This window comes from Ornithorhynchus anatinus, chromosome 6, assembly GCF_004115215.2.
Source record: "Ornithorhynchus anatinus isolate Pmale09 chromosome 6, mOrnAna1.pri.v4, whole genome shotgun sequence".
In the NCBI taxonomy this organism is placed as follows: domain Eukaryota; kingdom Metazoa; phylum Chordata; class Mammalia; order Monotremata; family Ornithorhynchidae; genus Ornithorhynchus; species Ornithorhynchus anatinus.
The window spans coordinates 24,683,088-24,697,069 of record NC_041733.1 but is presented as its reverse complement, the minus strand read 5'-3'; the positions used below and the strand labels follow the sequence as shown (position 1 = coordinate 24,697,069).

General features: G+C 43.0%; 1 protein-coding gene across 4 annotated transcripts; it reads right to left on the bottom strand.

Moving 5' to 3' along the window:
* Positions 1–2,603: 2,603 nt before the first annotated feature.
* On the bottom strand, positions 2,604–12,885 carry CCDC160 (coiled-coil domain containing 160). Of its 4 annotated transcripts, none has more exons than XM_029067301.2 (3): positions 12,650–12,885; positions 8,160–8,241; positions 2,604–3,813 (listed from the first exon to the last, which is right to left on the bottom strand). In XM_029067301.2, the coding sequence occupies exons 1-3, from the start codon at positions 12,865–12,867 to the stop codon at positions 2,824–2,826; spliced, it is 1,290 nt and encodes a 429-aa protein (XP_028923134.2). In that variant the 5' UTR covers positions 12,868–12,885; the 3' UTR covers positions 2,604–2,823. The 4 variants fall into 4 exon arrangements, with proteins under 4 accessions (XP_028923134.2, XP_028923138.1, XP_007664348.1 ...); XM_029067305.2 differs by lacking the exon at positions 8,160–8,241 and adding an exon at positions 5,040–5,154 and having other exon boundaries at positions 12,650–12,719; XM_007666158.3 differs by lacking the exon at positions 8,160–8,241 and having other exon boundaries at positions 12,650–12,792.
* Positions 12,886–13,982: the final 1,097 nt, after the last annotated feature.

Below are 13,982 nucleotides of genomic sequence, written 5' to 3'. Positions count from 1 at the left end.
CCTTCTCTGTAAAAGGGGGGATTAAATACCTTTCTCCTCCCCTTAGATGTGAATCCTGTGTGGGACAGAGACCGATTAGCTTAGAGAACTTAGTTCAGGGCTTGCCATATATTATCATTATTATTATCACCTGAATGTTCTTAAAAGAATGTTATATGAGGTAAGAGTTCAAGGTCAAACATAAAACTATGAAAAATGATCATAAAACCTCTCAGTCTAGTATAGAAAATAATTACAGTTATTGGGGAAGCAGTGTGGCTTAGTGGAAAGAGCCCGGGTGTGGGAGTCAGAGGACATGGGTTCTAATCCCAGCTCCACCACTTGTCCACTGTGTGACCTTGGGCAAGCCACTTAACTTCTCTGTGCCTCAGTTACCTCATCTGCAAAATGGGGATTAAAAGTGTGAGCCCCATGAAAGACAACCTGATTACCTTGTATCTACCCCAGCGCTTAGAACAGTGCAAGCATAATAATAATAATAATATTATATACTTGTCCACCCTTCTTCTTGGGACTAAGATACAAATAGTCCAAAACAGCATGGCATAGTGGATAGAGCACAGGCCTAGGAATCAGAAGGTCATGGGTTCTAATCCCAGCTCCGTCACTTGTCTGCTTTGTGGCCCTGGGGAAGTCACTTCACTTCTCTGGGCCTCAGTTCCCTCATTTATAAGATGGAGATTGAGACCGTGAGCCCCACATGGGACCCAATTTGCTTGAATCCACCCCAGCGCTTAGTACAATGCCTGGCACATAGTAAATGCTTAACAAGATTGTGATTTGCCTCAGCTAGCGGGGCTTCTGGCAAAACTTTATTTAAAATAAAATAAATTGTGGTATTTGTTAAGTGCTTACTATGTACAAAGCACTGTTCTAAGTGCTGGGGGATAGAAGGTGATCAGGTTGTCCCACGTGGGGCTCACAGTTTTAATCCCCATTTTACAGATGAGGGAACTGAGGCACAGAGAGGTTAAGTGATTTGCCCAAAGTCACACAGCTGGCAAGGGGCGGAGCCAGGATTAGAACCCGTGACCTCTGACTCCCAAGCCTGCACTCTTTCCACTGAGCCACGCTGCTTCTCTAATAATAATGCTGGTACTTGTTAAGCGCTTACTATATGCAGAGCACTGTTCTAAGTGCTGGGGTAGATTTACAGGGTAATCAGGTTGTCCCAGGAGAGGCTCACAGTCTTCATCCCCCTTTTACAGATGAGGTCCCTGAGGCAGCGAGAAGTTAAATGACTTGCCCACAGTCACACAGCTGACAAGTGGCAGAGGCGGGATTCGAACCCATGCCCTCTGACTCCCAAGCCCGGGCTCTTTCCACTGAGCCAGGCTGATTTAAGATAGAACACACCTGAGAAGCCAAAGGAGGTAGACGAGTCAGTGAATGGGTCTAAGCCACATAATGTTCAATTTTTAAACTCCAATCTTGAGTCAGATGAAAGTTCAATCGTCTTGCAGAAGAGCGTTCATTCATTCATTCATTCAATAGTATTTATTGAGCGCTTACTATGTGCAGAGCACTGGACTAAGCGCTTGGAATGGACAAATCGGCAACAGATAGAGACGTTGAAAGAGCTAGGTGAACCTACCCCCTGCTGGTTGATAGGAGGAAGTGCAGTTGATAGATAAAACTCTAGTAATGACGACAAATACTGAATCTCTCCTCAATTTTCTGATGCGGAAACAAACGGCACGTCAAACAGACAAACCTAAGATGAAGCATCATAAACATGAAGAAGAGAGAAATATTTTATACTCGAATTTTGGTGCAGCAATAAAAACGCAACCAAGCAGAGTGGCCTAATGGATAGATCACGGGCCCGGGAGTCGGAGGGATCTGGGTTCTAATTCTTGCTCCGCCACTTATCTGCTCTGTGACCTTGGAAAAGTCACTTACCTCTCCATGCCTCGGTTACATCATCTGGAAAATGAGGCTTATGACTGCACCCCATGTGGGAAATGGAATGTATCCAACTTGATGAGCTTGTATCTACCCCGGTGCTTAGAACGGTGCCCAGCACACAGTATGCACTTAACAAATACCATAATCAAAAAAGGGGGAAATTTAGGCTTGATTTAAAGATTCAATTGCATGTAAACCTGGCCCGAGGGCTGAATCTGGCCTGAATCCGAGCCAACATCCAAACAAACAATAGATGAGGTTAGCAAGATTCCCTGCTCCCTTCTCCTTCTCCCCCGCATACCATGCTGAAACCCCAAGAGCAGCAGTGTGAGCTAGCAACTTGGAGCCGGGGGAAGTGATTGTACCTTCATGCCTTAAAACTTTCTCTTTCCATCCCTCCCACCCCAATCTTCACTGTCAGCAGGCAGTCACCAACATTAGTGTCCCCTGAACCCAAATCGCTGTCCATCCCTGAAGTAAACCTTTCTGATTGAAGATGACCCAAGAATTTCGTTTTAAGCTAATTAACTCAGATATTCCTTTTTACAAGTCTGCTATTCACGGGTAAAGATCTTATTTGTAACAGGAGGCAGACTGCAGAAAGAATGACTATTAACAAATATCAGTAAATATTTGTGGTGTCTAGCAAAGGACCATAATAGTTTTTGCATTAAAAACTGCATTAATGATGGTAGTGATGATTCAAATGGATTTATAGACATATTTTTCAATTTGTACTGCATTAAATAAGAGTCCAGAGCAAATATTTGAAAAAAAAGACATCTTTGCACTGAATTTAAATTAGGGAACACTCACTTACATATGACATACTGAACAAATTTAGATTTTTAAATATATCATACAAGCCTAACCCTGATACCCCAATTTCACTGATTTAAAAAAATTCAAAATATTTTATAGAAAATCTACTTTAAAATTATCAAGGGGACTCATCACGGGTAGAGAAGAAAAGTGTTTTCTAAATAGCTCTAGAGCCTTGTTATTCTTAGCATGCAAAGATTTCTCAGTTTCCAGTTCACTTTTGATAGATTCTAGTTTTCTCTCTATTTTCATCATCTTTAAATCATAGTCCAACTTAATCTTTTCTCTGCCTGCAACATCACCTAGCTCAGATTGTTGCTTTAATTTTTTAACAGCTTCTTTTAAATCTTTGTTTTCTAGTTCTAATTTCTGAATAACTTCTCTTGCTTGCAGGAGATCTTTAGTTAAGTTTTTTACATTCCCTGCCTCTTCAGATAAATCTCTTTTTAAAGACTGAAGCTCTCTATCTTTTCTTAAATTGTCTTTTTGAACCTGGTGTAAATAAAGAGTTTTAAAGCAGATTTCTTTTTTGGAATTCAAGAGTTCTTTTTCAGCATTTTCAAAGTCCACTTCTAACTTTCTGCATTTGGCTTTAAGTTCTTCCAGTTCTGCATTCAAGGAGGACAGCTGAATTTTTTGAGAAATTCCTTCTGCACGGTTTTTGTGCATTTCTTGTCGCAGAGCTGCTAATTCCTTTGCATTCCAGATACAATACCCCTCTGTTTCCTCAATGCTTTCTTCAGTTCCAAGACCTAAATTAGTGGCTCTCCGGTAGGCACAATTCCCATCCACTTCCTTCTTTGAAATGTTTATCTCTCCCTCTGTTAACTTTGGTACCCATTCTTGTTCAATTAGTTGGGCAGTGAATTCTTTCCTTTTAAGTTTCTTTTCTTCTTGAAACTTTTTAATTGCTGAATTGTAGATTTCTTCCACTCTCTTTACTCTGTCCAAAGCCAGTTTTTCAGACCAAGATTCGGGCTGATGAGTTTGACTTAAAAAATCCTGTGTGTTAAAATGAGGAGAAAATAACTTTTCCACCCAATGCTTCTCTTGTGCCATTCCTATAGAACCTTCTGCTTGTTCCTGAAAAACAGAATAAAGAAGTTCAAAGTACATAATTTAAAAGGTCACAAAAAGAAAAAGTGAATTGTGAAACTACTTGTGTCTAATTCTTGAAAGATAACCATTTCTAGAGAATCTTTCAGTAACTCTTCATCCAAAGCTAGATTTTTTTAAATGTTATTTGTAAAGTACTTACTATGTGCCAGGCCCTGTATTAAGTGCTGGGGTAGGTACAAGATACACGGTCCCTGTCCCACACTGGGCTCACAGTTTTAGTCCCCATTTTACAGATTAAGTAACTGAGGCACAGAGAAATTAAGTCATTTGCCTGAGGTCACACAGCACATAGCAGGTAAGTGGTGGAGCTGAGATTGGAATCCAGCTCCTCTGACTCTCATGCCCATGCTCTTTCCACTAAGCCAGGCAGCTTCTGATTGGTTGGTAATATGAAAAATGCTTAGAAATCAGATTATGTTAAACATACTGGTGTTGTTAATTCAACTCAGTTTTCTAGAGGTCACTGAGTTGCAGCACTGCCTTTTCAGTTTTAAATGATTAAAGCTCACTGAGCCCTGGGTGAACAAGCTTCGGTGAAGCTTCCAATGCAGACCTCCTCATGACAAACTTTCTAAAACTGCCCCTCTGAACTGAAGTGTAACATTCCACGTAAATTTGATGCCTGGGCCTTTATTTTAGATGAGACTGTCAATAATTTCCAAGTTTGTCAGTTTGCTCAGTAATTATAGAAAGTGAATCTGCTGCATCTAGTGTAATACAATTAGGCCACCAAATATATTTTTCTTGAGACAAAACCGGAATTTGTATCTAATTGCTTAGGTGTGAAAAGCCAGCAAATTAACTCACTGTTTTTGTGCATATGAATTTGATATTTAAAGTATTTTTCCTTTCCAAGAATGGACCACTTTATACGGTAAAATCATTAGGAGAATTTAAATGATACAGATTTTACTGCCTATATTAAAATCAGAGAATAAATTCAGTAGCATGGATTCCTTCCTGGCTATGCAAAAATTAACCCAAACCAGTACGCAAAACCAGTAAGTTTCCCAAATTTTACTAATTCAACACCCCTATCATTCAAAAGGAGGTGAAAACAGCCCAATCAATCAGTGAATGGTTTTCTTGGGTACATTTCAAATTTAGTGTCAGGTCCACACTAGCTTTTAAAGGGTAGGTAAACTACAACTGCAAGATAGACAAACAGATTTTCAATGTTTTCTGCTTACAAATTCACAGAAACACCAGGGTGAGGAGAAGGAAGTATTAATTGTGGTGATAATTCTCCCTCCTTTTTCCTTGAACACCCATCCTCCTCTTCCTTCCCTAATATCTCTTCCTCACCTGTTACGGGAACAAAAATTTGCAGGTTTTGATAGATGCAATTTCCCTCATCCCTAAAAGTTATTAATGAATCATAGCCAGGGAAGTCACAGGCATTATGAAGAAAGGCAGAGAAAGAAAGGAAGAGAAGAAAAACTGGTGCTTTCTAATTTTTCAAGAGTACAGATAAGCAAGCTTCTAATAGGTATTAAAAGTCCCATTTGCCAGCCAAATTTTTTACCAAACCAGTTTCGGTCAGGTGTTTGCAGAAGCAGACTTTCATACTGTGCTGGGCGTTGGTTTTGGAAGGTTCTGGTGGTTCGGTGGGAATAAATGCAGCAGTAATGACACATCAGGACCCAGATCTAGGCTGCAGGAAGGGGACAGAATGGTAGGTGAGCAAAACTGAAAGGAAGTTATAATAACTTTAGTATTTGTTCAGTATGTACTGCATGCCAAGTGCTGGGATAGAGACAAGATAAACAGTCCCTGTCCCAGATGGGGCTCATCTGGGAAGGAGAAGTGGGAAGGAGAACAGTCATGTAATAATTATTTCACAGATGAGGAAACTGAAGCAAGCAGAAGTTAACTGCCCAAATTCACAAAGCAGGCAAGTGGTGGAACCAGGATAAGAACACAGGTCCCATTGGTGCTTTGGGAATCTAAGCTGTGTGTCTGTCTGCCCCTCTAGACTGTAAGATTATTATGGGCAGGGAATATGTTTGCTGATTCTGTCAGGTCAGCAAATCTAAATCTTAGAAAAGTGCTCTGCACATATTAAATACTCAGTAAATACCACTGATTGATTGATAAGCTGCTCTAGACAGGAGGGCTTGGAGATGACAGTCAACTCCTGACTAAAAGAACCCTGTATCCTCAACAATGGATGCACTGAGGTGGAGAGCAACAACTCTCAGACCACTAACAACTTCACAGACTTTGTCTTTTGTCTAGCATATGAGGTTCCACGGGGAATTAAAAAGGTGCTCGTCCACAAGGAACTCAGAAGGTAATGAATAACTAGAAAAAATACGTTCATTTATAGGCCATATCCACATTACTACTTTTAAATATGTTACTTTCTGATGTTTAATATCAAATTTATTTGGAATGTCCCTGTCTTTTTTTCTTCCAATCCAGACCACCTTTTGAAATATTTTCAACTGTAAGACAGGGATAAAAACATTTGCCAAAGTCACAAAACTGAATGAAAATGAAAAGACAAGGTGATTGAAAAACACTGGTTTGAGCATATTACCCGAATATGTAACAAGTCTCTTATTATGGCAAGAAAGAGATAAGCTAGTCACTCCGTCCTGGAAATAAGAAGCCAGACCCATGTCTAATTCCCCCCTATATTCTTTCCCAGTGCATTGTACAGTGCTCGGCGCTTAGAGTAAATGCTCAATGAATTCCACTACTACTATTACCATGAAGATGTCCTTCATTGGTTGGGTTTGTATAGGGCAGGCATAGTCTTGGCTCCAAGCTGCATTAGGAAAACTGATGTTAAGTATCTAATGCCAATGAGTATTGTATCATGCAGGTGGGATCAACGTTTTTGAAGCCACATAATTTGGCACCAGAGCCCATTCTAGAACTCCGAACTCTCCACTTGCACTAGATCATAAATAGCATTTTGGGGCTTTTCCACCCCTCACCTCTGTCACTCCAACCCTCTGCAGCCGTGGAAGACCCAGAGTCCTCTAGACTGTAAATTCACTATGGGCAGGGAATGTGTCTAATGTTGTTATATTGTTCTCTCCCAAGCGCTTAGTACAGTGCTTTATACACAGTAAGCGCTTAATACGATTGATTGAGCAGGCTGAGAAGAAGCAGTGAGGGCAAATAATAATAATAATAATTCTGATATTTTTAAGCACTTACTGTGTGCCAGGCACTGTACTAAGTACTGGGGAGGATACAAGCAAGTCGGTTTGGACACGGCACAGAACCATCTGAATCTCTGGGCTCAGGTATCAGCTTGATGAACTTCCAAGCCAGTCAGGAGGAGATACGCCTGGGGATAAAATCCCTCAGAAATTTCACTACTTCAACCTAAAGTTTTTGAGCCTTTTAATAGAAAGTACTTAACTCATAAGTCATAATGTGGTTAGTGCCATGTAATAACATGTACAGCCTAACATTTCTGTTATCCTGCCATTAAAGATGGCCAGGGCAGAGCCTATGACAGAGGGAAAGGGAGCTGTATTAATAATAGTGGTATTTACTAAATGTTTACTCTGTACCAAGAACTGGGGTAGACACAAGATAATCAGGTTGGGCACAGACCCTGTTCCAAATAGCGCTCACAGTCTATGGGGGAGGAAGAAGAGATATGGAATCCCCATTTAACTGATGAGGAAACTGAGGTACCGGAAGGTGAAGTGACATGCCCTAGGTGGAGCCAGGATTAGGCCCTTGGCCCATGTTCTTTGCTGGCAATCATGCCAGGATCCAGAGGAAGCAGCATGATCTAGTGGATAGAGCATGGGCCTGAGAGTCAGAAGGACCTGGGTTCTAATCCCGGCTCTACCACTTGTCTGTTGTATGACCTTGGGTGAGTTACTTAACTTCTCTGTGCTTCATCTATACAATGGGGATTAAGACTGTGAGTCCCATGTGAGACATGGGCTATATCTAACCTGAATAAGTTGTATTTTACCCCAATGCTTAGTACAGTGCCTGGAACATAAGAAGTCCTTCACAAATGCCATTAAAAAAAAAACTTCATCTGCTGCAACCTCAAGCTCAGACTTTGCCTGAATCTGGAGAAGTAAGGGACAAGAGATGAGCCTGAGCCTGCAGTGCTCTGCACACAGTAAGCACTCAATAAATACAACTGAATGAATGAGAGAACAATGAGGTGCAAGGAGAGAACAGGATCGTTTCGTGGAGTCACTTATTCAGGTCATAAGAATGGTGTTGCTAGCCCCTTCTGCTTCTCTAGCAAATGCTTTCTGGATTAAAGGAAGAGAGGAATGGCTACAATGTGCCCTCTCCTATGTAACAAAAGAAACACATACAGTTTGGGATTCACATTCCATTTGTGCTGTCGGAAACCCACTCATCAACCAAAATGCGTAGATATTGAGGATCCACTCAGTCCTATGAGGAAAAATACGTCTGACTCAGAATGGCCATATACTGAAGTATTGGTGAATTACGGTTGCCTTTAAAATGCATATTGTGTTGAGCTTTCCAAGAACAATTCTTACTTTTTTCTCCTTCCAATGTTTTCAATGCAAGTGGTTCTGGAGGGCAAGGTATTCAGAAGGCAGGCCCTTTGGGGGGGGGCGAGAGGGGGGGCACTTCACAAAAGGCAGGGATAGAGATACAGGGAAAGGGAAATCTATTAGAGAGTGGTAAAGAGAAGAGACAGAAAGGGACAGAGGGAGAGACACAGAAAGAAGATGAAGGGAAATGGAGAGAAAGATAGTCACACTCACTGAAGGAAAGGGCACAAACTCAAATGGAAATTGCAGAAAACACCATATTGTTGGCACAACTACTATTTATGGAAATATTCATGCTGAGAGCATCACTTCAGGGTCCCAGAATGCACCTCTGGGTGTATATATTCAAGGACATTTTCCTGGCCTTAGAGGCCTACAAAGGGAGAAATCGATGTTTGTTGTTTTTTTAAAATTCAAAACCACAAATTTCGTAGTGGCATGAAGGAAAATAAACCATGTTTTCAGTCAAATGAAAGGACTTTTTGTGGTAACAGCTGAAAGTTGTGTGTTCCCACCTGTGCAGATTGAGATATTGGCCTGCAGGACTGCATGCATGACAGTAAACTGGATGACTTCCAGGCTTACCAAGTGATGTCCACTGCCCCAAGGACTTAGAGAGGAGACTGTTTGGGCTGCTCCCTTTGCCCCACTGCCAGGCTACGTAGAACCCAACAGTAATAATAAAAATGATGGTGGTATGTTAACCCCTTACTATGTGCCAGGCACCGTACTAGGCACTGAGGTGGATACAAGCAAATCGGGGTGGACACAGTCCCTGTCCCACTTAGGGCTCACAGTCTTAATCCCCATTTTACAGATGAGGTAACTGAGGCACCGAGAAGTAAACTGACTTGTCCAAAGTCACAAAGCAGGCAAGTGGTGATGGTAGGATTAGAACCCATGACTTGTGCTCTATCTACCACACCATGCTGCTTCTCAAATAATTCCATGGGGGTGAAATGATAAATTGTTTAGGAGGACACATGCTCAACTCTTTCTCTTCACCCCTGATCTCATTCCCTTATCTCCCACTGTTTGCAGAACACCTGTAATTGATATCCTGTCATTATTTCAAACTTATACACCATAGAAGATTGATTAATTGATTACCTCTTCCAGTGCTCTAAAGGGTGCTTAGAAAGAGGTAATACCTTTCAAAATAGATGAATCCTTTATTCCCAGAGGGTCCCCATTTTTCCCCATATATCAATTATCTGGGCATTTATGTTTCTATCCTGGCATATTATAGGTTATAATTAATTGACAGTGTCAAAAAAACCTCCTCATCTTTAGCAAAGTAAGATTAATCAAAGGGAATAATTTTAATATGCAACCATAGTTATGAATATCTGATTGGGCAGAAGCCCTTACCTAACGGTAGCATTTAACACACTTTTGCTCTTAGTGAACCAATGCAATAGTGTTACCATTAATGACATTTTCAAAATATTTCAATTAGACCTTCTTTCATTATTTTGAATTTAAAAAAATTTGTGACACACAACATAAATTTTTATGTTAGGTCTTTTAGATTTTAAAATATGGCACAAAAGGCCAATTTAGTTCAAAACATACAGGGATCAGGTCTGCTAAGTATTTACTGATCTCTCCCAGTATCTTAGTATAGTGCTTTACACATAGTAGATGCTCAACAGGCACTACTGTTGGACCGTTCTGTTCTTTGAGAGTATTCAAAAGTGAGCTGCCCTCTTAAAATTGGAACTAACCATAACATTAAGCGATACGCCCAGTTTTTGGTTATGAGTAAAATCTGTCAAATATAATGAAACAATAGGATCATGATGAATAAGACTTCAATAGTCCTGAAGGGTACTTCAATTTTCAATTTGCATCTTGGAGCAACTCCTGTAATCATCATTATTGTGGGTTTTTTGTGGTATTTGTTAAGTACTTACTATGGACCAGGTACTGTACTAAGCGCTGGGATAGATAAAAGTCAATTAGGTTGGATGCAGTCCATGTTCCACAAGGGGCTCACGGTCTTAATCCCCATTTTACCGATGAGAGAACTGAGGCACAGAGAAATTCTGTGATTTGCCCAAAGTCACAGGACAGACAAGAGGCAGACTCGGATTAGAACCCAGGTCCTTCTGACTCCCAGGTTCTATCCACTCATTAGGCCACGCTGCTTCTCTGGTGTTTGTTTAGCGCTTAGTGTGTTTGTTTAGTTTGTTCAGCGCTTGTTTAATGTGTCAAGCGCTGCACAAAACACTGGGGAAGATCCAAGAAGCAGCGTGGCTTAGTGGAAAGAGCCCGGGCTTGGGAGTCAGAGGTCGCGGGTTCTAATCCCCGCTCCGGCAGTGGTCAGCTGTGTGACTTTGGGCAAATCACTTCACTTCTCTGGGCCTCAGTTACCTCATCTGTAAAATGTGGATTAAGACTGTGAGCCCCACAAGGGACAACCTGATGCCCTTGTATCTATCCAGAGCTTAGAACAGTGCTTGTCACATAGAGAAGCAGTGTGGCTCAGTGGAAAGAGCCCGGGCTGAGGAGTCAGAGGTCGTGGGTTCTAATCCCGGCTCCACCACTTGTCTGCTGGGTGACCTTGGGCAAGTCACTTCACTTCTCTGGGCTTCAGTGAACTCATCTGTAAAAATGGAGATTTAGAAATGTGAGCCCCACGTGGGACAATTTGATTACCCTGTAGCTACCCCAGCACCTAGAAGAGTGCTCAGCACATAGTAAGCACTTAAATACTATAATTATTATTATTAAGCGCTTAATAAATATCAACATTATTATTAAGTCAGACACAGTCCCTGGCCCACATGGGGCTCCTGAAGTTACAGCCTATTTTATCTTTCCCACACAGGGTAAACAACAGAATGGAAAAACTAACCCAATCGCAAGGCCATGAAATTTCCTCTCCCCCAATTCCAGACTCTAGTTTTGGAGAAGCAGCGTGGCTCAGTGTTTAGACCCTGGACTTGGGAGTCAAAGGTCATGGGTTTGAATCCCAGCTCTGCTGCTTGCCAGGGCTGTGACTTTGGGCAAGTCACTTAACTTCTCTGTGCCTCAGTTACCTAATCTGTAAAATGGGGATTAAAAACTGTGAGCCCTACGTGGGACAACCTGTTCAACTTGTATCCCCTCAGCGCTTAGAACAGTGCTTTGCACATAGTAAGCACTTAACAAATACCACCATTCTTCTTCTTCTTATTACAATGACATTAGATGGCCCTTCACCAAACGGATTAGATCAGGCTCTGGCAGCCCGCAGCAGGGCCTCTTCTCCAGGTTCATTCATTCAATCGTATTTCTTTAGCACTTACTGCATGCAGAGCACTGTACTAAGCGCTTGGGAAAGTACAATGCAGCAACAGAGACAGTCCCTGCCCACAACAGGTTCACTGTCTGGATGGGGGTGGGGGAGAAGATAGACATCAATACATGTTTCTGTCTGTCTCCCCCGATCAGACTGTAAGCCCATCAATTGGCAGGGATTGTCTCTACCTGTTGACGAACTATACATTCCAAGCGCTTAGTACAGTGCTCTGCACATAGTAAGTGCTCAATAAATATTATTGAATGAATGAAAATGGTTCCCCAACAGCTATAAACTGCCGGACAAATCACTTGTTCCCTTGGACTGTGAGCCCGTTGCTGGGCAGGGATTGTCTCTATCTGTTGCCGAAGTGTACATTCCAAGCGCTCAGTACAGTGCACAGAGTAAGCGCTCAATAAATATGATTGCATGAACGTGGCTCAGTGGAAAGAGCCTGGGCTTCGGAGTCAGAGATCATGAGTTCGACTCCCGGCTCTGCCACTTGTCAGCTGTGTGACTATGGGCAAGTCACTTCATTTCTCTGTGCCTCAGTTCCCTCATCTGTAAAATGGGGATTAACTGTGAGCCTCACATGGGACAACCTGATTCCCCTGTATCTCCCCCAGCGCTTAGAACAGTGCTCTGCACATAGTAAGCGCTTAACAAATACCAACATTATTATAGAGAAGCAGCGTGGCGCAGTGGAAAGAGCACGGGCTTTGGAGTCAGGGCTCATGAGTTCGAATCCCAGCTCTGCCACTTGTCAGCTGTGTGACTGTGGGCAAGTCACTTAACTTCTCTGTGCCTCAGTTCCCTCATCTGTAAAATGGGGATTAAGACTGTGAGCCCCACGTGGGACAACCTGATTCCCCTGTGTTTACCCCAGCGCTTGGAACAGTGCTCTGCACATACTAAGCGCTTAACAAATACCAAGATTATTACTGTGGATACGAGGTATCCAGCAGTCCCCGGCCTCCTCCCTCCGTGGACGTACCTGGGAGCCCAGCCGGGGGTTTCTAAGCGTGGCGACTCCTCTTTAGCTCCGAGCCACCACGTGCGAGGGCCTCGGGAGGAATTCCTGAAATGAGCTGTTGGCTTTGGAATGAGCACAGGGACCGACCGGGGCGGTGCGCTGGCCTCCCTGCAGAGGTGCAGCTGGGGAGCCGCTGGGGCGTTGCCTTGGCAACGGGGCCTGGCGCTCGAAAGCTCCATCAGCCAGCGGCGGCTCGGCCCTCCCGCCTTCCCCTCTGCGCATGCGCAGTGCCGCCCGCGCCAACGGCTCCCAACCGTTTGGGGCCGCGGCGGGGCCGCTTCTGCGCGTGCGCGCGGGCGGCTGAACGTTAAATTCCTCCCAGAAACGGCTGCCCGGTGCTGACGTTTGGAGCCCAAGCTGTTAATGATGTTGCTATTTGTTAAGCGCTTACTACGTGCCGAGCACTGTTCTAAGCGCTGGGGGAGATACAGGGAAGCAGCGTGGCTCAGTGGACAGAGCCTGGGCTTCGGAGTTAGAGGTCATGGGTTCGACTCCTGGCTCTGCCACTTGTCAACTGTGTGACTGTGGGCCAGTCACTTCACTTCTCTGGGCCTCAGTTACCTCATCTGTAAAATGGGGATTACCTGTGAGCCTCATGTGGGACAACCTGATTACCCTGTATCCACCCCAGTGCTTAGAACAGTGCTCGGCACATAGTAAGCGCTTAACAAATACCACCATTATTATGATTATTCCCCCAGCATTTAGAACAGTGCTTTGGAGCGTGGCTCAGTGGAAAGAGCACGGGCTTGGCAGTCAGAGATCATGGGTTCGAATGCCGGCTCTGCCACTTGGCAGCTGTGTGACTGTGGGCAAGTTACTGCACTTCTCTGTGCCTCAATTACCTTATCTGTAAAATGGGGATGAAGACTGTGAGCCTCACGTGGGACAACCTGATTACCCTGTGACTACCCCAGCGCTTAGAACAGTGCTCTGCACCTAGTAAGCGCTTAACAAACACCAACATTATTATTATAATAAGCACTTAACAAATGCCATCATTATTATTATGATTAAATACCTCAGCTTTGAGGAGGAGGCCAGCAGATAACTTGTAATGGATGGCCTTTAATGGTGATAATAATGATAGTATTTAATAAGAATAATGATGATGTCATTTGTTAAGTGCTTACTATGTACCACCCACTGTTCTAAGTGCTGGGGGAAGATGCAAGGTAATGATAATAATTTTGGTTTTTGTTAAATGCTTACTATGTGCTGAGCACAGTTCTAAGTGCTGGGGGAGATACAAGATAATCAGGGTGTCCACGTGGGGCTCACATTCTTAATCCCC

What these genes read in the sequence shown, in the direction of transcription:
- CCDC160 (XM_029067301.2), bottom strand. Translation starts at nt 12,867, where the DNA reads ATGGAGCTTTCGAGCGCCAGGCCCCGTTGCCAAGGCAACGCCCCAGCG. An exon ending in ACCCCCGGCTGGGCTCCCAG is followed by an intron (nt 8,242 to 12,649) that starts GTACGTCCACGG and finishes TTTTCCTCATAG; the next exon opens with GACTGAGTGGATCCTCAATA. An exon ending in TGGAATGTGAATCCCAAACT is followed by an intron (nt 3,814 to 8,159) that starts GTATGTGTTTCT and finishes TCTGTTTTTCAG; the next exon opens with GAACAAGCAGAAGGTTCTAT.